This window comes from Hypanus sabinus, chromosome 20 (assembly GCF_030144855.1).
Source record: "Hypanus sabinus isolate sHypSab1 chromosome 20, sHypSab1.hap1, whole genome shotgun sequence".
NCBI lineage: Eukaryota > Metazoa > Chordata > Chondrichthyes > Myliobatiformes > Dasyatidae > Hypanus > Hypanus sabinus.
In genome coordinates, this window is record NC_082725.1 from 56,833,560 (window position 1) to 56,861,051 (window position 27,492).

Genomic DNA, 27,492 nt, shown 5'->3' on the forward strand with positions numbered 1-27,492 from the left:
GTTCTAATTTAATACTTAAATAGGCTAACAAAACTATTTTTGAAAAGGCAATTTTTAGATTCAAGATAAAAACTGGCACTGAAGATGTCATTTCATTAAACACTGAAAAAGTACTCAAAGGTACCAATATTTTTATAACTGCTTAGCCCTAAAAAGCAACGTCAATATTATTGGTTCGAGACCAATTTCAGAGGCTTGATCACACAAAGGAGGTCAATGAACTGCAACTTGGAATGCCAGATGTTCACATCCATTGAATTTGTTCTGTCATAACCATTAACTTTTCAATCATCTATGCAAACAGGAAGCTTAAAAACTGTACACTTTGTAACAGAAATATACTTGGACTTAATTATCACAAGTGTCACACATTGCAACACAAAAATGTGAGATTAAGGATATCAGCATAACCAACAATCATGTTCACATCCAGTGGATGGTCAATCTGTTCAAAACAGATTTCATGTTATGGACATCCAAGTGTTAACAGGTTTGTTTTACAATTACCTTCAATACATCTTGTAAACAGGGTCAAGAAGTGGTGTTAAAAATCAAAAGTCATAGTAAAACAGAACCAGATCAAGTAACATTTAATGGAATTTATGAACTGTACAAGACATTGAACATTTGACATTTCTCCTTTTGTGCAGAAAAATCTCAGCTCTTGTAGAAAGCCAAGGTCAGTACTGTTGTGAGTGGAAAAATCTTATTGTTTCCAACTCCAATCTCCCATTTCAGTTCTGTTGGTATCATTGTGGACTTGTTCTCCCAGAAACTTCAATCTCATCTTCGAAGTGGACCATGCTTCTGCATCCATGATTTTCGGAACTTGTCAGCGGTTTGTTTTTCACTTGATTCTAAAAAGCACATTAACAGTAAGAAAATATAACTAGTCCCAGCTCAGTATTTGCTGGCAGTAGGCAACGGAGAAAATCTGAAACAAGATGCAGCAATGTGTGGATTTCAGTGTGCTTGTAAAACACAGGTATCTAACCTACTTCTGCTTTTTTTTTGCATTTTGCTGTGGTAGAAACCAGGTGTGAATCCCTGCTCTTTGGTACTCCTGCAGTAATGGTACTTACTCATTGAGTATCAGGAGGCAACGTGCAGAGGCTGCCTAAGACTGAGCAGGCAGCGATGAATAAAGTGGCCATTCATCACTTGGCCAGTACTGAAAATGTGGCAGTTCCATATGGTGACAGACTGCCTGGATATTATGGTCTCTTAACATCGCCTGTTGGTTATGAGGGAAGCTGCCACTTTCCCTTCCATATAGCTGAACAATTCCTCATGCCAGAGATTCTCTACAGTAACAACCTGTTTTGCAATTAATTGCTCATTGCGCATCTGATAACCTTAGGAGAATAAAATCATGAGGACCATTTATATAGTCAATGACAGAGGGCATAGATGCGAGGAGAAAATATTTAAAGGGGACCCATAGAGCAACATTTTCCACAAGGTAGTGGGATGAACAACCCAGGAGGAAACTTTACATAGTACTTGGAATGAGTTGCCAGAAGAAGTGGTCACAGCAAGTACAATTGCAACATTTAAGAGAATTTGGAGGGGAAAGGTTTGGACAGTTATGGGGGCAATGTGGGCAACTGAACCCAGCAGGGAGGATGCTGCGGCCAGTCTGGACCAGTTGGGTTGAAGGGCCTGTTACTGTACTCTATGTATCTTACACGAATGCAATCTGTACACATATTTGGCAATATGTCTATAGATTCACAAGAATTCACAAGGAATCGATTGTTAGGAAGACCTGGAGGCACATGACAAGATAGGCCAAAGCCAGCATGGTTTCCTGAAAGGAATATCCTGCCAGATTACTGCAATTCTTTGAGGAAATTACAAGCAGGATAGACAAATGTAGATGTGGTGTTCTTGGATTTTCAGGCAGCCTTTGACAAGGTGCCACTCATGAGGTTGCTTAGCAGGATAACAGCCCATGGAAATACAGGGGAGTTACTAGCATAGGTAGAGTATTGGCTGATCGGCAGAAAATAGAGAGTGGGAATAAAGGGATCCTATTCTGTTTGGCTGCCAGTTACCAGTGCTGTTTCACAGAGCTTGGTGTTAGGACTGCTGCTTCTTACGATGTATGTCAAGACAATGGGATTAATGGATTTATGGCTAAATTTGCCAATAATATAAAGTGGAGGAGCGGGTAGTTTTGAGGAAACAGAGAGCCTGCAGAGAGACTTAGATATTTTAGAGGAATGGGCAAAGAAGTGGCAAATGAAATACAATGTTAGAAAGTGCACTTTGGTGGAAGAAATAAACGGGCAGACTATTATTTCAATGGGGAGAGAATTCAAAATGCAGAGATGCAAAGGGACTTGGGAGTCCTTGTGCAGGATATCCTGAAGGTTAACCTCTAGGATGAGTCAGTTGTGAAGGAGGTAAATGCAATGTTGGCCTTCATTTCCAGAGGTATAGAATATAAAAGCAGGGATGTGATGTTGACACTTGGAGTATTGTGTGTAGTTCTAGGTTCCTTATTTTAGAAAGGATATACTGACATTGGATAAGGTTCAGAGAAGGTTAATGAGAAGGATTCCAGGAATGAAAGGGTTACTGAATAAGGAACGTCTGGCAGCTTTTGGGCTGTATTCCCTGGAGTTCAGAATGAGGGGGGATCTCATAGAAACATTCTGAATGTTAATTGGCCTGAACAGATTAGATATGGCAGAATTATTTCCCATGGTAGGGGATTCTAGGACAAGACGGCACGACTTCAGGATTGAAGGACATCCATTTAGAACTGAGGTATGGAGAAATTATTTTAGTCAGAGGGTGGTAAATCTGTGGAATTTGTTGCCACGAGTGGCTGTGGAGGCCAAGTCATTGGGTGTATTTAAGGCAGAGATAGATAGGTTCTTGATTAGCCGGTGCATCAAAGGGTATGGGGTGAAAGCAGGGGAGTGGGGATGACTGGAAGAATTGGATCAGCCCGTGATTGAAAGTCAGAACAGACTCAATGGGCCAAATGGCCTACTTCTACTCCTATATCTTATGGTCTTAATATAAGTATATCTGCAGATTTTGATGAATTCATTTATACCACATTAAATGAAACTGCAGGTGCATTCACAAATGGTAGTTAACATGTCCAATTTTAGAAACTACTTGAATACAAATCAAATCTACTTACGCCATTTTGGGTCGACAAATTGCATTGCAGCCTTCTGCATTCTCTTATTTTCAAATGAGAAGTATTCATTGACTAGATTTAAAAAAAAATAAAAAAATCATAAATGGTTGCAAGGTGAATGAATAAAAATAATAGGAATTATATATAAAAATAAAATTACCACTGGCTCTTCCACTGTTAGGGCCGTACAGTTGATTCTTAATGAAAGCTTTAGCTTTGTTAACCTGACTGACTTTTCGACCATGATCCTTTAGTTGAACAGCCTTGCACCGTGCTCTCCACCTATAGGAGGGCAAGAAACAGTGTGCTGATAAGGTAAAAGAATACTGGGTGATTCTCATTAAAACGTGCGACACAATTCTCAATCAGACACTGGATTGCGGAGTGGGAGAGAGATTTCAAAAGAAGCAAGTGGAGGCAGTTGGGACTTTCTACATACCACAGTTTCTGAAGAGAGGTTGAATTGTGCATAATCAGACACGTGACAAGGGCCAATAAAAAGTTAAATTTAAGCAGAGCAGCCATTGCGTGAATGGGCCAGTGTTAGAGTGGGGAGTTCAACGGGTTCAGTAAAGAGAGGCAAAGGCAGTTTAGTTTTCTTTCTTAACGCATAGTTTGAGCAATGTGGATACCAGGCTCCTCTTGTGGGATGTGGGAGGGCAAGGGAGACCTCCAGTGCCCCTGACGACAACACTTGCAAGAAGTGCATCCAGCTGCAGCTTCTTTCAGACTGTGTTAAGGAATTGAAGTTGGAACTGGATGAACTGCAGATAATTCTGGAAGCTGAGGAGTTAATCGAGAGGGAGTTAAACCAGAAGTGCAGGACACATTCACTACGTGACCATCAGAAGGGGGAGAAAGAATTGGCAGTGAGTGCAAAGTAATCCTGTGGCCATTCCCTTCAACAACACACCGCTACTTTGGATACTGTTGGACAGGATGGGACCTAGCAGAGGAAAGCCACTGCAGTCAGGTTGCTGGCATTGAGTATGGCTGTGGCTCAGAATGGGGGAGGTGGAAGAGAAGAGGATTGCAGTAGTAATCAGGGATTCTATAATTAGAGGAGCAGACAGGAGGTTTTGTGGACATCAAAGAGATTTGGATGGCACGTTGCCTCCCAGGTGCCAAGGTCAGGCATGTCTCAGATCAGGTCCACAATATCATAAAGGTAGAGGGTGAAAGTGATACATATTGGTACCAAAGCTGAAAAGCAGATCTTAAGGACAGTAATCTCTGGATTGCTGTCTGTGCCTCATTCCAGTGAGGGTAAGAATAGGATGATTTGGCAGATGAATGCACGGTAGAGGAATTGGTGCAGGGGGAAGGGTTTCAGATTTCTGGACCATTGGGATCTCTCCTGGAGAAGGTTATGACCTGTATAAAAAGAACAATTTACACCTGAAGGGGACTACTATCCTTCAGGGCAGGTATGCTAGAGCTTTTGGAGAGGGTTTCAATGAATTTGGCAGGGGGATGGGAACTGGAGTAGGGATGAGAATGGGATAGTTGATATACAAGTACATGCACTATGTAGTGAAACTAAGGAAAGGCAGATAAGGTAAAATTGCAATCAGTGGGATGAGTTAAAATGTAACAGAGGCAAAAATCAAAAAGGGTGATGAAAGCAGGACTGAAGGTGTTTCATTTGAATGAACACATGTATCCACAGTACATGATCTTGTAGCACAGTTGAGACCGGCAAGTATGATGATGTGAGCATCACTGAGTTGTGGCTGCATGATCATAATTGGGACTTTAACATCTAGCTTAAGATGGCACTGGTGTATCTCAGTGGCTTCTAACAGGTGGCTGATGAAACAAGGAAAACAACTAAATACTTCAATAATCATACTTTTTCTGGCAAATGCTCATCACAAGCCATAGTCTGTAACTTTCCTTTGGACTTGGAGGCAATTCAATGTGGCATAACAGAGCCAAGGTAAGGCAACGGGCCCATCGGTGAAAGTGAGGAAGACCCAACATTTGATTGATTTAAGCACCGCGCCATATCAGAAAGGTTGGGTGCAAGCTGAATCGAGGTGGTACCAGAGCGTATTGAGGTAACTGAACCCAATGTTTGAACAACAATTTAAGTGTCGGGCCAGATTGAAAAGGTTAGTGTGTCAGAACCCCGAGGGTAGGGATGGGCTGGTACAGCTTGCAGCTCCGCCATGTCTACTCGGTTCTGTGCTGAACTATGGGTCTCCGGGTTTCTTTGTGGACTTCTGTTCAGAACACTATTTGCTTGCAGCTATTGTTTGCATGATTTGCAAACAATCTCTGCACAATGGATGTTTGATGGTCTTTTTTAAAATGTTTTTTTGGGTTTATTTCATGGCTGTCTGTTAGGAGACAAATCTCAAGGTTGTTTAATGTATACTTACTTTGAACTTTGATACACATGGTATCAAAAGGACAGGTAGATAAGCAGAGTGGGTGGTGGCTCTGATAGTTAAAAATGAAATCAAATCCTTTGAAGAGGTGACACAGGAGCAGAAGATGTAGAATTCTTGTGGGTAGAGTTAAGAAACTGCAAGGGTAGAAAGAGCTATATACAAACTTCTGAACAGACACCAGTATGTTAGGTACAAATTGCAGAGGGAGATAGAAAAGGCATGTAAAAAGTGCAATGTTACAATTGTCAAGGGGAATTTCAAGGTGCAAGGTAGACTGGGAAAATCATTTTGGGGTTGGATCCTAAGAAAAGGTATTTGTAGAATGCCTATGAGATGACTTTTATGCAATTCTGGATTGGGTGTTGTGTGATAACCCAGATTTGATTAGGAAGCCTTGTAAGAGATCCCTTAGGAGGCAGTAATCAAAATATGATCAAATTCACCCTGCAGTTTGAGAATGACCAGCTAAAATCAGATGCATCAGTATTAGGGAATTACAAAGACACGAGAGAGCAGCTGGCCAAAGTTGATTGGAAGACACCAGCAGAGATGACAGCAGATCAGTAAAGGCTTGTGTTTCTGGGTGAAATTCGGAAGACAGAAGAATGATACATCTCAAAGATGAAGTAGTATCCTAATGGAAGGGTGAAGCAACTGTGGCTGACAAAGAAAGTCAAAGACAGGATAAAAGCAAAAGAGAGGCCTTATAATACAGCAAAAACTAGTGGGAAGGTAGATATTGGGAAACTTTTAAAAACAGAAGCCAAGAAAAGAGAATGGATGAAATACGAGGGGAAGCTGGCCAATAATATAAAGGGGGATTCAAAATGTTTTTTTTAAGATAAAGAGACGAGAGTGGATATTGGACAATGACACTGGAGAGGTAGTAATAGGGGACAAAGAAATGGTAGACAAACTGAATAAGTATCTTGCATTAGTCTTCACTATGGAAGACACTAGCAGAGTGGCAGAGCAAATGCGGGCATAAGTGAGTGTCACTGCTATTGCTAAGAAGGTGCTTGGAAAGTTGAAAGCCTGAAGGTAGATAAGTCACCTGGGCCAGATAGACTGCAACTGACATTGGAAGTGTTTTTATGACAGAACTTAATTACCCAACAGGACTCAGTTTACATAAACTAATGAAATATTCAAGCCTGGGACAGAGTGTGCTGTGCTGGTCTGGTCTGGCTCAGTACTTTATCTGGGATATATTTTTTCAGATTACTGTAATTTCTTTGTTTGCTTGATTTGTATATTGTGATCAATCCTCAAAAAGATCAACAGCATGCAACAGTGGAGATCTACTTGGGTATTTTTAGGCTGATCATATCCAAAGAGTGTATTTTTATTGGATTATACACGGACCTTTGCCTAATTTGAACCATTATCAATTAGTTACCTGACATCTATGCATTCTTCAGCATCTTCCTCCAATCCACTATCTTGGTCAGGTTTCTGGACAGGAGCACCAACATGACCTTAAAACCAAATTTTAAAGGACCACATAAAACTCTTGGAACTGGGTTGCTCTCAGATATCTGGGCAGAAATTAGAGTAATTGCACTGCATTAAGAATCATAACCTTAATACACCCTGATACACAGCCTGGTATTTTACTATGGAACAGTATAGTGGGCTAACCAAAATTCCTCAACAAAGATCCTTTTATTTATCCATCTAAAATCATCCATACTGAAAATCTGGCTACAGGTTTCCCCCGCTATCTGAAGGTAGAGTGTTCCTATGAAACTGTTTGTAAGCTGAAATGTCGTAAAGCGAAGAAGCAATTACCATTAAATTATATGGGGAAAATTTTTGAGCGTTCCCAGACCCAAAAAAATAACCTACCAAATCATACCAAATAACTCATAAAACCTAAAATAACACTGACATATAGTAAAAGCAGGGATGATGTGATAAACATACAGCCTATATGAAGTAGAAATAATGTATGTACAGTGTAGTTTCACTTATCAGAATTGGGAAAGCAGCGAGCCAAAATCCATTTGGAGAAAAAAATTCGGCATGTACACGCATACTCAAACAACTGCACAAGGTCATAGTAGTCTTTCTCAGGTAAACGCATGTATAAAGCGGGCGTTTTTTTCCGTAAAAGCGAAAATCCTCTTTGTTTGGTGAAAACCGATTCCAATCTTTCGTAACAGCAAGTTGTCGTAAAGCAAACACTCGAAAAACAGGGTCCACCTGTATAGCACAAAAGCTTTCAGTACCTCTAAATCACTTAACAAATGGACAGCTATGCTTGTCTAAAAGGCAACTAGTAATGCAGGCCCTTGATGTAACATGCGAAAAAGCCCACATCTGCATTGAACAATCGAAGCTAATTCAGCACTGCTTAGTTCCCTGCATTGTCTTTCTAATCCCTATTATTGGGCGTACAAAGTGACTACTGAATGATTAAAGCAACTTGATTACACAAACAAGAGGTGCAAACTATTTTCCTCAAAGCTGAGGATATATTGTTTTTACCTCACTTAGAGAATAGTAATAATTTTTCATAGAAAGGTTGCAACGTTCTTCAGCCATCGGAGCATAAGAGGTAGACATAATGGTGATGATGAAAGCTTGACCATAGCTCCATTTTAAATAATGGAAGAGAGAAGGAGAGCCAGAAGAAATTCCTGATGGATGGACCCCAAAATCTAATAAAAGAGTTAGGAGGAGGGACAGCCTAGGTGGGGAGTAGGAATTGAATTCTATATAAACAGAGACAGGAAAGAAAATGAATAAATTTAAACACGAGTAATTTATAGGAGCTTTAAATCAGAGGCATTGGGAGACGCAAAAGTCAATACATGGAGACAGGAGAGAACAACGCAGAGTCTGAATCATTAATAAATTAAGCCTTCACTGTAAAAAATTTCATTTTTAAAAGTACTTATTATAAAAGTGTGACTCTGTAAATTAGCATACAGGCTACTTGATCTACCTTAAATTGTACCCTAGAAATACATTTAGGTTACCAGCTGTGGTCTCAATTCAAATTAATTTCAGCGTAATAGTATTAGCAATCACACCCAATTTACTTTAAAATTACCTAACATGTATCATGAACAGTAATAAACCACATAAGTTAATTCTATCCCATTCACAACATGAAACTCAAGGCAAATAAGCCTTTAAATAATATCCTTTTGCTCACTATAATGGATGCACCAGTCACAATAATCTTCAAAGACAAGCCAATAACCTGACAGGCTGCTGAAAACACAGGACATAAAACAAATGCCGCAGGGCAGGTGTTCCCAACCATGGTCTATGGCATAAAAAAGATTGGAAACCCCTGCTCTAGAGGTGTGGTATTGTACCAGTAACTTCTGGAGAAGACCAAGGTGTTATAGAACATAATTAGTTGCAAATTCACTAATTGGAAGAGCTTCAAGCCGTGCACAATCATTGAAATAAATGAATAAATGATTGCTGAATGGGGGGGGGGGGGGGGAGAGAGACAGAAAGTGTTACATAATGCCTGCCAAAATACGATTGAACGGCAAAAATCAATAGCAGGTGACAGCTTATATCATTATCTACCTTTTTTACTGGTATCTGATGTCTGTCCTTTCCTAGAAGAAACAAAACATTCAGTAAATGGTGTGTCATATGGCTATTACTAACAACGTAGAGCATATGAAACAACTGAGAGTGGAAAAACTGAAATGATTTTAAACAGTCACTCCTCAAATGCAAAATCTTTTCCGATAATTTTTTGACTTTTTTAGAGTATAGGGAGAAGAGCAAAATCAGGAGTATTCTTAGAGATGATATATATAATTATCTGGATAGACAGGGATTAGGATCAGGAACAGCTAACATGGATCTGTGCGTGGAAGGTCATGTTTGACAAATCTTATTGAATTTTTTGAAAAGGTTACGAGGAAAGTTGACGAGGGTAAAGCAGTGGATGTTGTCTATATGGACTTCAGTAAGGCCTTTGACAAAGTTCCGCACAGAAGGTTAGTTAGGAATGTTCAATCGTTTGGTATTAATTTTGAAGTAGTAAAATGGATTCAACAGTAGAGATGGGAGATGCCAGAGTAGTGGTGGATAACTGTTTGTCAGTTTGGAGGACGGTGAGTATGTGCCTCAGGGTTCTGTACTGGGTCCAATGTTGTTTGTCATATACATTAGTGATCTGGATGATGGGGTGGTAAATTGGATTAGTAAGTATGCAGATGATACTACGGTAGGTGGTGTTGTGGATAATGAAGTAGGTTTTCAAAGCTTGCAGGGAGATTTAGGCCAGTTAGAAGAGTGGGCTGAACGATTGCAGATGGAGTTTAATGCTGATAAGTGTGATGTGCTACATTTTGGTAGGAATAATCAAAATAGGACATACATGGTAATTGGTAGGGCATTGAAGAATGCAGTAGAACAGAGTGATCTAGAAATAATGGTGTATAGTTCCCTGAAGGTGGAATCTCATGTGGATAGGGTGGTGAAGAAAGCTTTTGGTATGCTGGCCTTTATAAATCAGAGCATTGAGTATAGGAGTTGGGATGTAATGTTAAATTTGTACAAGGCATTGGTAAGGCCGAATTTGGAATATTGTGTACATTCTGGTCACCGAATTATAGGAAAGATGTCAACAAAATAGAGAGTAGAGAAGATTTACTAGAATGTTACCTGGGTTTCAGCACCCAAGTTACAGGGAAAGATTGAACAAGTTAGGTCTTTATTCTTTGGAGCGTAGAAGGTTGAGGGGGGACTTGATAGAAGTATTTAAAATTATGAGGGGGATAGATAGATGTGGATAGGCTTTTTCCATTGAGAGCAGGGGAGATTCAAACAAGAGAACATGAGTTGAGAGTTAGGGGGCAAAGTTTAAGGGTAACACGAGGGGGAATTTCTTTACTCAGAGTGGCAGCTGTGTGAAACGAGCTTCCAGTAGAAGTGGTAGAAGCAGGTTCAGTATTGTCATTTAAAGTAAAACTGGATAGGTATATGGACAGGAAAGGAATGGGCTGAGTGCGGGTCAGTGGGACTAGGTGAGAGTAAGCGTTCGGCACAGACTAGAAGGGCTGAGATGGCCCGTTTCTGTGCTGTAATTGTTATATGGTTATATAGGAGTGCACGTATGTGGATGCAAAGACCACTGATACCAGGTGGATTAAAGCAATGAAGACTAAAGTCATTCTCGAACAGGAGGTAAAGTAGGTCAGTAAGAACATAGAAGGACAGGCAGGTGTTTGAATCTCCTACATTCAGCTAAGTGAACAAAATGTTTGGGATTTCAGATGATTTAAAGATCTTTGTTTTAAGGCTGAAGAAGAGAAAAAAGCTGGTAACAGATGACTGTTTTAAATTCTGCTTGAAACTTCACAAGTCCAGGCCTAGTGAGTTGATCAGATTGCCAGGTGCAAATTATTTCTTCTAAACTAAAATATTTAACTTTAATAAATCAGTTAATAAAGACTAACCTACTGGTCTTCACAGGTTATGAATGCCCAGCTCATGTACAACCAATACATATGAAAACAGTGCAATGGACTTGCAGGCGTTGCGGGGCCAGTCATTTCTGTTCAGTCCCATTTCTAACTTATGAATTGTTTGGGTTATGAACAATTCATAGGGATTTAAATGTGTTGCAACCTGAGTAGGACCTGCACCACAGAAGAGATGCCAAAAGGTGATGGGAAATCAGACGAAAAAGATTTCACACAGATAACCTCCAGAAGTGTCATGTTCTAGTTATATTCAAGTCATCTAATTTCATAGATATTGCAGAATGAGCAGGACAACCAAAGATTTACCCATGCACAGACTACCCATGCATTAACTACAAACCCCATTTCCTGAAAAGTTGGGATATTTTCCAAAATGCAATAAAAACAAAAATCTGTGATATGTTGATTCACGTGAACCTTTATATAACTGACAAAAGTACAAAGAAAAGATTTTCAATCGTTTTACTGACCAACTTAATTGTATTTTGTAAATATACACAAATATAGAATTTGATGGCTGCAACACACTCAACAAAAGTTGGGACAGAGTTAAAATAAGATTGAAAAGTGCACAGAATATTCAAGTAACACCGGTTTGGAAGACTCCACATTAAGCAGGCTAATTGGTAGCAGGTGAGGTATCATGACTGGGTATAAAAGTAGTGTTCATCAAAGGCTCAGTCTTTGCAAGCAAGGATGGGTCATGGCTCACCCCTTTGTTCCAAAATTCATGAGAGAATTGTTAGTCAGTTCAAAAGGAACATTTCCCAACACAAGATTGCAGAGAATTTAGGTCTTTCAACACCTACAGTACATAATATTGTGAAAAGATTCAGAGAATTCAGAGACATCTCAGTGCGTAAAGGGCAAGGTTGGAAACCACTATTGAATGTGCATGATCTTCGAGCCCTCAGGCGGCACTGCCTAAGAAACTGTCATGTTACTGTGACAATTATAGCCACCTGGGCTTGGGATTACTTCGGAAAACCATTGTCACTTAACACAGTCCGTCGCTGCATCCAGAAATGCAACTTGAAACTGTATTACACAAGGAGGAAGCCATATATTAACTCTACGCAGGAACCGGTGAGTTCTCTGGGCCCGAGCTTATCTCAGATGGACTAAGAGACTGTGGAACCGTGTGCTGTGGTCAGATGAGTCCACATTTCAACTAGTTTTTAGAAAAAACGGGTGTCAAGTTCTCCGTGCCAAAGATGAAAACGACCATCCTGATTGTTATCAGCGAAAGGTGCAAAAGCCAGCATCTGTGATGGTACGGGGGTGCATCAGTGCCCACGGCATGGGTGAGTTGCATGTATGTGAAGGTACCATTGACTCTGAGGCGTATATTAGGATTTCAGAGAGACACATGTTGCCATCAAGGCGACGTCTCTTCCTGGGACGTCCATGCTTATTTCAGCAGGACAATGCCAGACCACATTCTGCACGGGCTACAACAGCGTGGCTTTGTAGACACAGAGTGTGTGTGCTTGACTGGTCTGCTGCCAGTCCAGATCTATTTCCTATTGAAAATGTATGGCGCATCATGAAGAGGAGAATCAGACAACTGAGACCACAGACTGTTGAGCAGCTGAAGTCTTATATCAAGCAAGAATGGACAAAATTTCCAATTGCAAATCTACTACAATTAGTATCCTCAGTTCCAAAACGATTAAAAAGTGTTATTAAAAGGAAAGGTGATGTAACACAATGGTAAACATGTCTCTGTCCCAACTTTTGTTGAGTGTGTTGCAGCCATCAAATTCTAAATTTGTGTATATTTACAAAATACAATTAAGTTGGTCAGTAAAACGATTGAAAATCTTTTCTTTGTACTTTTGTCAGTTAAATAAAGGTTCATGTGAATCAACATATCACAGATTTTTGTTTTTATTGCATTCTGGAAAATATCCCAACTTTTCTGGAAATGGGGTTTGTATACGTTAGCCAGTTTCCTAACAAGAGCTAACCAGGTCACAATTCCCTTAATCCCTAAATTTTGACATGAAATCAGGTCAAGAAAAAATATCTAAATAATAGTCATCTTAATTGACAATTCCCATAGTTTAGATGGAAAGAGTGTAGCCAATTTTAGCATTTGAACACATAAACAATAACAAACCAAAATTACTAATTACTTTGACTTTTAAATCCAGCATCCATAAGTAAATATATGATTAAAGAAATTACTTCTTACTTTTCTGGAACTGAAGCAATCTGCTGAAGAATAGCATCAGGAAGCATCTTGTGTTTCTGGTCCAATTATCAGAAAAATAAAGGAAAAGGTTTAGCAAATGTAACCCCCTGGGTCGCCTCAGACATCGCTCAGTTCGTTTCGTCTAGGGGGAGCAGCCTTCGGCCCCGCCAAACTGGGTAATCAGCTAGTGTGGATGCTGTGTGATGTCCCCGCCTCACCCAAAAACAAGACAGTACACCATAAGCGATTAAATGAGTACAATTTATAAAGGTTACTATAACTAAGTGATTAATAACGATACAGTATATATGAAGAGAAAAAAAATAAAGAAAAGGTGCCAAACTTATCATAGTCCAAACCACTTCGTGCACAACCGTTGGAGCTCAATTTCTGAAGTCTCCTGGCCACCATTCGATCCCCTCCGAACTCCTCGACTCGCAGCTCAGGACCCTCCAAGTGGTCAACCAAGCACATCTAGCTTCATCCCCCCTCCTCAGAGTACCTCCCGGCCTCAGACCCCCGCTTGGGGTCCGATCCTCGCCCAGCTTACAGCAATGCGTCCTCTCTCTCGACCCCCTTGCGCCGATCTCCCCAAAAGCCCGTCAACAAAAGCTTACATACTCAGAAGAAAGAACATTAATCTCCATTTGGTTTACAAAGGAATACAATTCTCCCAGCACTCTCTCGCAACAAAGAAACATTCCTGCTTTTAACAAAACAAAAGAAGCCCTTTTGATTACATACACAGTAACAAAGAGAAAAAAAGAAACCCCCTTTACACAAACAATTCCTAACCATACAATCTGCTGTAATGCAGGTTATTTATTTAAAGTATATATTCAGGATGTGGGCCTTGCTAGAAAGGCCAGCATATATTGCCCATGAGAAAAACAGTAAGCTGTCTTCTTGAGCAACTATAAAATAATCTGTTGGGGGATTCAGTGAACTAGACTGACAAAGAGCGTAGGTACAGTTGGGGTGGTCATCGCTAGAGGCGAATACTGCATTGAGCCATGATAGCTGAAGACGAACCCATGGCTGGTTTCATTACTCAGCGCTGATTAAAACGTTGAGCAAGATTAAGATTGCCAAGGACAAGAGCGGAAAATAAACAGGTGCTCAGCACCATCTGCCTGCGATTGACTAGTCTCCCTTTCTTCTCGATACTACCGTCAGGTGGGAAGTACAAGAACCTTGTGTCCTCTGAGGGCCTAGTTTATTGTGTTTGAAAGCCACTTCCATTGTGCTGATTAGTTCATTTAACGTTTGTAGTGCTCTTTTTCCATTGGTTGGCTTTTGGGCACAACTGAACTCTGGTTCTGCATTGGATCCTGGCACCTGTGCTTACATGTTACACCTTGGGTTGCACACTAGATTCAGGGGTAAGTTGTTGCTCTGCAGCCACTGGGCTCTTGGTTGGGCTTCACTTGCCTTAGTGCAGAATAGGCTCAGCAGCTATGGACTTACTTTTGGGGTTTCTGCAGTGCATGTTCCACAGCTTTTGTCTACCTTAAAAAAAACTATTTGTGCAATTTGATCAAGGCCGAAGGTGAAGGACAAACTAGTGTACACCTTACTACTCCATGAGATTTACTCACTTCAGTGCTTAACTGAATCTTCAGCTGTGGCCTGCAACCATCAGCACTTGCTTCAGTGCTGAACTGAATTGCTCCATTGCCATGGTCTGCAGCCATCAGGCTCCTGGATCAGTTTCACCCACCTCAGCACTGAACTGGCTTCGTGGCTGTGGACTCACTTCTGGGGACTCAGTGGCTAAATGTTCTGTGTGTTTCTTGTTTACTTTTTTTATGTTTGCACGGTTTGCTCATTCCTCCCCCTCGCACACTGGATATTTGAGGGTTGTTGTGTGGAGCTTTTACTTTAAATGGGTTCTATTGTTTTTGTTTTGTGGCTGCCTGAAAGAAGACAAATCACAAGTTTGTATACAGTATACATACTTTGATAATAAATTGTACTTTGAACTAAAGTAGTTCTGAAGGAACTCTCAGAATGCTGATGGGGAGGGAGTTACAGCACTCAGATGAACTGATGAAAAGAACTGTTAACTTACAAGTTAAGATGGACAGAACCTAAGGGTGATGTTTCCATGTACCTTCTCCCCTTCTTGTTGGCAGTTGTCAGCAGTGTTGGTTAGTAACTAAAGTGCACCTAAGTTGTGCTGCTGACGGATGGGATATCAATCAAGATGGCTGATTTGTCCTGCTGGTGTGAAACTCCTGAAACATAGTTTGAACTTCACCCGTACAGGGAAAGAGAGCACTTTTCACGAGCTGTGCTGATGATTTAAAGGTTTTGAGAACTCTGGAGATTAATTCCTTAATACAGAATTATCAACCATTGCCTAATTAGCCAGCACTTATGTGACTGGTACAAATAAGTTTCTGTCACTGAGAGCCTCGGGATTCTAATGCTTGGAAATCTCAGATCATATTGCCAGTGAATGTTCCTGTGGTCTTCTATCTTGTGATGCTCACTGTCTGCTGACACTTAACACTCTTGGTCTTCCTTCATCTAAACATGGTGCTTCATTATCTGACTGGACATTTTGTCAATAAAGGTGGTGAAATAATCAGTAAAGAACCCTGCTTTGGAGCTGCTGAAAGGACTTACACTGAGGAACCACTGCAGCAAAGGCCTCAAGTCTCAGATGATTAATGTCAGATAACCACAACCATCTTTCTTTTCGCAAGTTGTGACTCCAACCAGCAGAGAATTTTCCCCAGGACTTAGTTTTACTAGGGCTTGCTGATGAAATGTTCTGCTAAATACTGCCTTAATATTAGAGCAATCACTTTCAACTGTGGAATTCTGCTCAAAGTAATGGAAGACGTTGCCAACTGTGCCATTAAGCAGTAACAACTTCGATAACCTCTTCATCAGTTCTCCGTTGAGACGCATACACGCACACAAATTAAGAGCAGAGTAAGCCACTCAGACTCTTGGAAGATACTCAGACATTTAATATGATCATAGATGACTGACTATAACTTCAACTCTGCAATCCTGTTTACCCACAATAATATTTCACCCAATTGCCTATTTAAACTCTATACTACTGAATTAAATATGTATTTAGAGCCTGAGTCCATCAACTTTAGAGGAAGAGTTCCAAAAACACTCCATCATCTGAGGGGAAAAACCATCTTTTTATTTCTTAAATGGGAAAGCATTTGTTTTTATAAAAGTAATCCCAAATTATAGATTGTCCCCACAAGAGGAAGCATTTTTTTCCACATCTATCAAGACCCTTTGTATGCATAAATCAAGCTCTAGGCCTTCTACTTTGGTTTTAAATATGGACAAGATCTGGAATCCAAAGGCAAGGTGAAATGATTACTCTTGACACCATCAAAACAAAACTAAACACCAACTGATATCAAGGAGCCTTGGTGCAATTAAATTCAATGAAACCACAGGGGATCACTCCATTAGTCAGCATGTCAGCATGTCTCACATGTCAGCACAAGGCAATGTCTTGGGACTAACCAAAAACAGCTGCCTAGAACATAGAACATTACAGGCTCTTTGGCCCACAATGCTGCGCCCACCTTCTAACCCATTCCATGATCAACGTAACCCTTCTCCCACAGTCCTCCATTTTTCTTTCATTCCGCAACTATCAAAGTGTCTGAAATGTCACTAAAGTATCTGTATATACCATCACCCCTTACAGTGCCTTCCACTCTCTGTAAAAAAAAACCCTACGTCTGATGTCCTCCTCTCAACACTTTCCTCCAATCACCTTAAATTTATGACCTCTTGTATTAGCTATTTCCACCCTGGGAAAGTCGCTGGCTGTCCACTCTACTTATGCCTCTTACCTTACACATCTATATCAAGTCACCTTATCTTGCTTTGCTTCAAAGAGAAAAGCCCTACCTAAAAATGCTCACTAATCCAGGCAGCATCCTAATATATCTCCTCTGCATCGTCCTAAAACTTACACATCCTTCCCATAAAGAGGTGACTTAAACTGAACACAATACTCCATGGTCTGGCCAGTTTTATAGAGCTGCAACATTACCTCACAGCTCTAAAACTAAAACCCCTTACTAATGAAGACCAACACACAATACGACTTCCCAACCACCTGATAAACCACCTGAGAAATCTATGAATGTGGACCCCCAAGTTCCCTGTTAATCACACATTGCTCAGAATCTTGCCATTAACTATGCACTGCACCTTCAAGTTCAACCTTCCAAGACATTATCACTTGATACATGTCTGGGCTGACCTCCATATGCCACTTCTCAGTCCAGCTTTGCATCCTAATTATCTCCTATTGTAACCTACCACTCTATCCACACCACCACCAACCTTTGTGTCATCTGAAAACTTACTAACTCACCCATCCACTTTCTCATCCAAGTCACTGTTTCTCATCCATTTTATAAAAATCCTGAGAAACAGGGGTCCCAGAACAGATACGTGTGGACCTTCAGGCAGAATGTGGTCCATCTGTAGGCAAGCCAGTTCTGAATCCATGCATGCCTCCTGACTTTCTGAACGAGCCTGTTAAACACCTTACTAAAATTCATAAACACCACATCCACTATACATTCATCCATTTATTTTGTTACTTTATCAATCAGACTCATGAGGCATGATCCACCCCTCACAGAACCAAACTGACTGACCCAATCAATCTATGCTTCTCCAAATGCAGTTAAATCCTGTCTCAAAGAATCCTCTCCTTTAGTTGCCTCACCCCTGATCTGCCACCCTCCAATCTTCTAGTACTACTCCTGTGATCAGCAAGGACACAAAGATCATCATCAAAGGCACAGCAATCTCGTCTTTCTTCCTATAGTAACCCTGGGTATATCCTGTCTGCTCTGAGGATTGATCCATCATAATGTTTTTCAAATGTATCAGCCCATTCTCTTTCTTTACATAAACATGTTTCAGCATTTCAGCCTGTTTTACGCAGCTCCTCACACTCATCAAGGTCCTATCTCGTGGATCCTGAAGCAAAGTATTCATTAATGACCTCACTGACCTCCTCCAACTCACCAGGCATGTTTCTTCTTTTATCCTTGATTGGTTCTCCCCTCATTTTAGTCATCCTCCTATTCCCCACGTACATGTACAATGACAGTGTTTCTTAACCCTACGCACCAAGCCCTTCGCATGTCCCTTTCTAGTTCTTTAAGTCCCTTCAATTTCAATTGTCATTCAATCATATATGAATACAGCCAAATGAAACAGAATTCCTGTGGAGCCAAGGTGCAAAGCACAGTACCAATATTCGTACACAGCACAAGGCACATATAAGATTGCAATAAACATACAGTCACACAAAATATAGCCCAAGTCCTGAGTGACATGTCCTGTAAATTGATAGGGAATGGGTGTTAACAGCAAGAACAAGCAGTTCTCAGCAATCCACAAATATACACACACAATCCAGCTTACCTTCCACTGAGTAAACACTGGAGAGCAGCATTGATAGGAAGGGCTAATCCCCGACGTTGCACTACACTGCCTCTGGCATCTCCTCTCCTGGGCTTCTGCAGCAGGAAAGCCTGTGGCTTGAGGCCTAATCCCAGCTACAACTGAGCCCACTCAGCCCCTCCACTGTCTGGCTCTTGCGTTTGCAAGAGAAGTGTCTAGCACAATCACTCACTGTTAGATTGCACACTATCTTCAAACTCTGATGCCTTTCTGTAGCAGGCAGTAACTGCATTCGTATCATCTCACTTGCTCCAACAAGCAGCTTGCTGATGGAGTAGACCTGCCATACTTGAAGTTCTTAATGTCCAACATTTTCTTGTGATCGTAAAGTAGTTTTAAAAAAGACAAAACACCTTTGGTTAGCCCCGGAGAGACTGCTACACCTGAATGTAGTGCCATCTTACTGCCTTAAGCTCCTTTCTGGCTACATTGTAACTCTCGAGAGCCCTGTCTGATCTTTGCTTCCTGAACCTTAAGTACGCTTCTTTCTTCCTCTTGACTAGATGCAAAAACATGTCTTGTCAACCATGGTTGCTTGATTCTTTCCTTGTCTTTCTGGAACAAAGCTACTCGATGCATTGCTCCCTGACCATCCTCCATATTTCCATTGGGCATTTCCAAGTATATCTCCTAACCATGAAATCAGATGTTTTATCAACTGCTCATATAATAAAGCAGTTCTTCCCTGGTGATGCAAGACCCAGAGAGCATTCAAGCTTGCATGTTTGGTTAGAAATAACATTCGTGCCACACTTGTGTGAAACAACATCCATTCCCAATATCACTTTTGCAAGGCATTACATTGCCAAATTTTCCACTAACAGCTTTTGGGTCAACAATAACCAGAAACTTAATTGTAGGACAGCCAGATGTAATGAGTCTCAACATCACAGTTTTCTGTACAAAGGAACAGTTTGCACTCATCTGGACATTCAAGCTCCAAAAGTGCTACAGCTCGACACCAATATTCTACATGACTACTGTGTAGTTAGATCGGATCCTGTCACAATTAACAGGGCTTTTTTGGTATCTGGCCAATCAGAATACCTGATTTACAATCACATTACCTTTTCTGACACAGTATGTTTGAGTACAAATGAGCTTTCTTCATAAAGCACATCACTACAAAGCCACGTTGACACATTGCCCTTAGATTCTCTTCTCCATAACATACCACTCCTTTAAACCCACACACTTGAGCCACAAGCTTTGAGGACTTTTCCAATAACTCAAATCTTCATTTGTTTTAAGAAAACATTTATGAATACTCAAATAATCAAAGACAAGTTTGACTGAGCTCTTCATATTTACTGAATTGAAATTGAAAACTACAACAGTCTAGTTAGGAGGAGTGGGCACAAACAGTAGGGAAACCAGACTGATGAAAAAGTGAATTCCAGCACACAACTCTTGAGAAGTTTGAGTTTTTCTGCTTACTTATTTACTTCTAATAGAGCCACATAAATGCAACATTTTAAGCTTCCCATTAACACATTTAAATATAAACAAAAATCAACAACTGATCTCAGTTTTGTGACTTCAACTACTTCAGGCAAGCCTTTGATATATTCTACTCTCTGTAAACCCTGAATTGATCAAAACTCTGCCACCCACATTCTAACTTTTGCTTCCCCATTTAATCAGCACGTTCCTTCCTGTACCAGCTCTAGGTCCAGCAATGCTTCTCTGATTTGACTCCTTCCCATCTCTGTAACCTCCAGCTTCCTTTCCGCTTCCTTGTGATTCACTGTCTCCTGTACTTCCCAGACCTAAATACACTCCTTAAACAGCAATCATTGCAATCCAGTCACAAGAGATTTCTGCTGGAAATGTTGTTGCTCATTAGAATCTAACTTACTGTGTAAATTCTTGATCATAGATCATTAATTCTCCAATTTCAAACATTGTAATAATCAGGGAAAATATTATCATTTAATCTACAATTTAAAATCAAGCCATTACTTTAAAACCTTGTCAAAAAGTTAATTCTTAACAATTAACAATACAGCATTGAAATGGAAACAACTTGATCCTACCACTTATAACCATATAACAACTACAGCACGGAAACAGGCTATCTCGGCCCTTCTAGCCCATGCCAAACGCTTACTCTCACCTAGTCCCACCGACCCCCACTCAGCCCATAACCCTCCATTCCTTTCCTGTCCATATACCTATCCAATTTTACTTTAAACGATAATATCAAACCTGCCTCTACCACTTCTACTGGAAGCTCATTCCACACAGCTACCACTCTCTGAGTAAAGAAATTCCCCCTCGTGTTACCCCTAATCTTTTGCCCCCTAACTCTCAACTCATGTCCTCTTGTTTGAATCTCCCCTACTCTCAATGGAAAAAGCCTATCAACGTCAACTCTATCTATCCCCCTCATAATTTTAAATACCTCTATCAAGTCCCCCCTGTTACATACCCCGTAACTGGGTGTCTTACCAGCAAAGATAGAAGTACCCGTTGGAGTCTGGTACTATTTTCAAAACAGTGTTTATTAGTAGAATAAATAAATCAATATCAACAATGCAAATATACAGATAATACACGTTAGCAATACTAAACCTAAAAGTGTGGGTATAATAATAATCAATAATAAACAAGCTCTATCATTGTCTAGGGGATAATGAATTATCATGGGAAAGTATAAAGTTCAGTTCATGCAGGCTGAGGTAGTTGTTGGTTCTTTTGTTGTAACCGTTGGAGGGAGGGAGGGAGAGAGAGGGCGAGCAAACAGTGACAGCCAGTCAAACCTTCCTTTCCGTTCTTGATCCGTCGATGTGTTGTTGTGGTCATTCAGGTCCTTTAGCTAGACCGTTCTTCTATGGTGGACTCATCACCCAGGCAAGGGTGGACACACACACAAGCTCCCACCGGCCTCGCTATAAACACTGTGAGTTAAAATTGACCGATCCTTCGTTCGGTCTCCGATGCCCCACACCTTCTTGTGGGTTCCAACACTCAATCAGTGTTCACTGGCGTGTCTCCTGGTGTCAATCAGTTTTGAATGGCTTAGCCCATCAAACCAGCCCACTCCGGCTGTTCACTGAAGAATTTTAATGAACAGAACGGTACCAAGTAAACAGCCCTCTCCAAAAGACATAAGTCTTTCAGGAGTCATAATATGGTGGAACAACAAGTCTCTCTCTCCCAGTGTTATCTCTCCCCCTTATCTGAAGAAAATGTTCCAGTCCCAGTATGTTTTTCCCTTTGTCTCTCTTTCTCTCTCATTTGCAGCGTGGTAACAGTAAGTTCGTGATTCTCCTGGGCAGGGGAAGATATGGGCAACTCTGTATCCTTCTGCCCATCAGAGCTGTTCATCCTTCGTAACACCCCCTCAACCTTCTATGCTCCAAAGAATAAAGACCTAACTTGTTCAACCTTTCTCTGTAACTTAGGTGCTGAAACCCAGGTAACATCCTAGTAAATCTTCTCTGTACTCTCTCTATTTTGTTGACTTCTTTCCTATAATTCGGTGACCAGAACTGTACACAATACTCCAAATTTGGCCTCACCAATGCCTTGTACAATTTTAACATTACATCCCAACTCCTATACTCAATAAAAACACAAAACGCTGGCAGAACTCAGCAGGCCAGGCAGTATATATGGGAGGAGGTAGTGATGACGTTTCGGGCCAAAATCCTTCATCAGGAGTGAAGTAAAATGGGATGGTCGAGGGGGATAAGAAGTGGGGGGAGGGATAAAGTAGGGAGCTGGGAAGTGATAGGCTGGAGGGAAATGGGCTAGGGGGAAGGTGGAGAATTATGGGAAATAAAGAGAAAGAAAGGTAGGGCTGGGGGGAGATTATAGTGAGGGGGAGAAAAGAGAACCAGACTAAAATAATAGATAGGGATGGGGGTAAGGGGGCAGGGGTATCAATGGAGGTCTGTGAGTTGAATGTTCATGCCAGCAGGTAGGAGGCTACCTAGGTGGGAGATAAGGTATTGCTCCATCGACCTGTGTGCAGCCTCATCTTGACGGTAGAGGAGGCCATGGACAGACATGTCAGAGTGGGAGTGGTCTGTGGAATTGAAGTGTGTGGCCACAGGGAGATCCCGCCACTGCTGGAGAACTGAGTGCCAACGTTTATCCAACGTATAATCCTCCGTAACTTCCGCCACCTCCTACGTGATCCCACCACCAGCCACATCTTCCCCTCCCCCCTACTCTCGGCTTTCCGCAAGGATCGCTCCCTACGCGACTCCCTTGTCTATTCATCCCCCCCCCATCCCTCCCCACCAGCCTCCCTCCGGGCACTCATCCCTGCAAACGGAAGAAGTGCTACACCTGCCCCCACACTTCTTCCCTCACCACCATCCTAGGCCCCAGTCCTTTCAGGTGAGGCACCACTTCACCTGCGAGTCAACTGGGGTGATATACTGTATTCGGTGCTCCCGATGTGGCCAGACACATTGGGGAGACCCACCGCAGACTGGGAGACCGTTTTGCCGAACACCGGCGCTCTGTCCTCCAGCAGTGGCAGGATCTCCCTGTGGCCACACACTTCAATTCCACAGACCACTCTCACTCCGACATGTCTGTCTATGGCCTCCTCTACCGTCAAGATAAGGCCACACACAGGTCGATGGAGCAATACCTTATCTCCCGCCTAGGTAGCCTCCTACCTGCCGGCATGAACATTCAACTCACAGACCTCCGTTGATACCCCTGCCCCCCCCCTTACCCCCATCCCTATCTACTATTTTAGTCTGGTTCTCTTTCTCTCTCTTTCCCCCCCTCACTATAATCTCCCCCCAGCCCTACCTTTCTTTTTCTTTTATTTCCCTTAATTCTCCACCTTCCCCCCAGCCCATTTCCCTCCAGCCTATCACTTCCCAGCTCTCTACCTTATCCCTCCCCCAACTTCTTATCCCCCCTCGACCATCCCACTTTACTTCACTCCTGGTGAAGGATTTCGGCCCGAAATGTCATCATCACTACCTCCTCCCATAGATGCTGTCTGGCCTGCTGAGTTCTGCCAGCGTTTTGTGTTTTTATTTATTTCCAGCATCTGCAGATTCACTCGTGCTGTCCTACACTCAATGCTCTGATTTATAAAGGCCAGCATACCAAAAGCTTTCTTCACCACCCTATCCACATGAGATTCCACTTTCAGGGAACTATGCACCATTATTCCTAGATCAGTCTGTTCTACTACATTTTTCAATGTCCTACCATTTACCATTTTCTATTTTGATTATTCCTACCAAAATGTAGCACCTCACACTTATCAGCATTAAACTCCATCTGCCATCTTTCAGCCCACTCTTCTAACTGGCCTAAATCTCTCTGCAAGCTTTGAAAACCCACTTCATTATCCACAACACCACCTATCATCTGCATACTTACTAATCCTATTTACCAATTTTAAAATAAATACTTTACCTTCTGCTGTCTGAACAGTTCCATTTTTCTTCTTCTTTTTTCCTTCATCAAGACTTTGTCCCTGAAACATTTTTAAACCACAATTAAAAGTTATAATTTATTTCTATCAAATCTTAAGTGTACGTACTAGTTACTGTGATGTTATACAATTGGAAAAAGCTCCCACTCACAATGCAGTTTCCCCTACATCGGAGAAGCCAAACATGGATTGGGAGAAACTACATTCAGTGCACAGGGTGACCCTGAGTTTCCTGTTGGCTGCTATTGTAATTATTCTATTGGTCTGGGACTCCTCCACTCTTGAGGCCCAATACAAGCTTGGGAACTGCAACTGTATGGGCACATTGCAGCTTTTGGAACTCAATATTGAATTCTATAATGTAAGGTAACTTGATTTCTCTGTATGTATCCAGTTATCTGTGATATTTGCTCAGTTTATTTATTGTTTCCCCCCTTTCTATCTCTCTAGAAGTAGATAGTAGACCTGTTGGGCATGTCTTCCTGCTCTGCATTTCACACCTCCTACATTCTCACTAACTGCTTGCATTCAGCAGATAACTCTATTTACAACAAATCCCCATGATCACCCTGGTTTTACCCTATCAAAGACACCCACCCTCATTGCAGCCTAACAAGCTGCCTTTGTCTCCTTCCTAGTTCTGATAAGGGTCTTCAATCCAAAACATTAACTGTGTTTCTCTAACCTGTTTACTATTTCCATTTTTAACATATCTTTTAAACACTGTAATTGTACCTATCAAGACCACTTCCTTGCCCCACCATATACCCACCACCTGTGTGTGGAAAAACCGCTCCTCAGTCTCCCTTTAACCTAATCCTAACCTTAAATTGTGATTGATATTCACTGCCCTGAAACAGGAGATCTCATGTTTAAGCTTCTTTTTTCTAAACAGCAACTGCTACTTGAAAGATCATAAACTGATGTAAGTAAACTTCCAACTAACGTTTGCTTTAGTGTCTAGTTGTAAAAGGAAGTCAGTCTTCAGATGTATATGGACAGTAACAATCAGCATGAAATTTTAAAAAAAACTCACCACAGAACAGCTTTACAAACAAACTCAGTATTTTGAAGCTGCTTTGCCTGTAAACAGTCACCTGCTTTATTATTGCTCAAGTGTAGAGTAAAAGACAATGGGTTAATTTGGATTGTTTCAAACAGACAAACTGACTCTTAACTTGCTTAGTTCAAGAAAACTTGCAGAACAGATGGATAATTTCATTTAGCATATCAAATGTCTTATAAGCTGTAAGTTTTATGTACTCAGAAGGTAGTTTTACAGCAGTAGTAGTAGCTAGCTGAGATCTATCTCTCCAAAAATGCTTTTAGTCCATTTGTGTTAAAAGGATATTTGAGGAAATATATGTATGCAAAGTCACCCAAATGAGAGAAAATAGTATAAGTGTAGAGAGCAGTTTAGGTTTATTAGCAATGGGGTAAAGAACATCAAGAACCATGGAAGAAACACAAGGTGAACTTGAATTTATTCCTTCAGCTTCAGTCTCTACAATGTTGCTATACCTTTTTATTAGCTTATAGGTATTTTACTGTGTTTTAAAAGTCTTTTGAGTTTAAGAAATCCTTTATGCTTAAGAAATGTTTTTGTGCTTAATGTATGCTTTAGAAATGGCTTGTAATTTGGAATTATGTAAGATAGAAATCCTCTGAGAGTTTAAAATGTGTTTTAAGTGTTGTCTGGATTTAAACTTGTATCACTGTAAATAAATCGTGTTCTAACAGTGAGATTACCCGTGGCTACTTTTATCGGTCTTTGTTTCAGTTTATAACTTTGTAGTCAGCAAATCCACTTCCATCATCTCTAGTTGTAGACTCCTCTGGGGAAAAGCGTATGGCCATACCACATGAGCATAAACCTCCATAAAGTCAGCCTCAACCTACTTTGCTCACAGGGATAAACAGTCCCAGTAGTCTATCTGGGCTCTAAATGGTTAACACTACCAGTAAATAAACCCGTAACACTGTGAATGTATATAGACTGAACGACTCTATGAAGGTGAAGTGAACCTTGCACAATTTCATGCGTTTTTGTCACATATTTTTACCAATAAAGTTACTTATGTATGGCGTGATCTGCCTGGGTGACGTGCAAACACGTTTTTCACTGTATCTCGATACATGTGACAATAATGAAACAGTTCCGACAATAAATCAATTACACTTTTTGAAGTAAACGTGTTTAAGCCACAAGCGGCTGCACTGTGGCTTAAGAACGTTGTAGGGACCGGCGTGTTGATATTGCCTGGGAGGACAGCACAAAGCCCCGGGTTTCAGCCCTACCCTCCGCCGTGGATCCAAGTCTCCGGCCAGGGACCCAGGCCCACCTTACCTCCGCACACTCTCTAGCGCCGCTTTCACGTTCCTTTCGACCTTTTCCCGAGCGCTACTGAACGCCACCTCATCAGGGGCATCATCTTTTTCCCCGTGGCTGGATTCGGCTGACATTTCCACCGACTCTATCTCTCGCAGCGGGCGCTTCGGCGCCATCTTTAATCGTGAATCAAAAGACAGTCTTCAGCCGGTGCGAGGTCCGCTAGTCTCCCCTGACGGCGGGAGGTATACTACAGACTCCCTCTGGCGGCGGGAGGTCCGCTAGTCTCCCCTGACGGCGGGAGGTATACTACAGACTCCCTCTGGCGGTGGGAGGTATACTACAGACTCCCTCTGGCGGCGGGAGGTCCGCTAGTCTCCCCTGACGGCGGGAGGTATACTACAGACTCCCTCTGGCGGTGGGAGGTATACTACAGACTCCCTCTGGCGGCGGGAGGTCCGCTAGTCTCCCCTGACGGCGGGAGGTATACTACAGACTCCCTCTGGCGGCGGGAGGTCCGCTAGTCTCCCCTGACGGCGGGAGGTATACTACAGACTCCCTCTGGCGGCGGGAGGTCCGCTAGTCTCCCCTGACGGCGGGAGGTATACGACAGACTCCCTCAGCCGGTGCGAGGTCCGTTAGTCTCCCCTGACGGCGGGAGGTATACTACAGACTCCCTCTGGCGGCCGGAGGTCCGCTAGTCTCCCCTGACGGCGGGAGGTATACTACAGACTCCCTCTGGCGGTGGGAGGTATACTACAGACTCCCTCTGGCGGCGGGAGGTCCGCTAGTCTCCCCTGACGGCGGGAGGTATACGACAGACTCCCTCAGCCGGTGCGAGGTCCGTTAGTCTCCCCTGACGGCGGGAGGTATACTACAGACTCCCTCTGGCGGCGGGAGGTCCACTAGTCTCCCCTGACGGCGGGAGGTATACTACAGACTCCCTCAGCCGGTGCGAGGTCCGTTAGTCTCCCCTGACGGCGGGAGGTATACTACAGACTCCCTCTGGCGGCGGGAGGTCCGCTAGTCTCCCCTGACGGCGGGAGGTATA

General features: G+C 41.9%; 1 protein-coding gene across 1 annotated transcript; it reads right to left on the reverse strand.

The window, feature by feature from the left end:
• Window positions 1-574: 574 nt before the first annotated feature.
• Window positions 575-26,713, reverse strand: nol7 (nucleolar protein 7). The gene is made up of 8 exons (XM_059945561.1): window positions 26,460-26,713; window positions 24,094-24,154; window positions 13,219-13,274; window positions 9,109-9,140; window positions 6,956-7,034; window positions 3,321-3,442; window positions 3,161-3,232; window positions 575-857 (listed from the first exon to the last, which is right to left on the reverse strand). The coding sequence occupies exons 1-8, from the start codon at window positions 26,615-26,617 to the stop codon at window positions 784-786; spliced, it is 654 nt and encodes a 217-aa protein (XP_059801544.1). The 5' UTR covers window positions 26,618-26,713; the 3' UTR covers window positions 575-783.
• Between the last annotated feature and the right edge of the window lie 779 nt (window positions 26,714-27,492).

Excerpts from the sequence above, each read along its gene's own strand:
- nol7 (XM_059945561.1), bottom strand. The coding sequence starts at position 26,617 with ATGGCGCCGAAGCGCCCGCTGCGAGAGATAGAGTCGGTGGAAATGTCA. Across the intron at positions 3,443-6,955 it reads GAAGAATGCATAGATGTCAG|GTGGAGAGCACGGTGCAAGG; the intron begins GTAACTAATTGA and ends GCCCTCCTATAG. Across the intron at positions 858-3,160 it reads ATTTGTCGACCCAAAATGGC|AATCAAGTGAAAAACAAACC; the intron begins GTAAGTAGATTT and ends TGTGCTTTTTAG.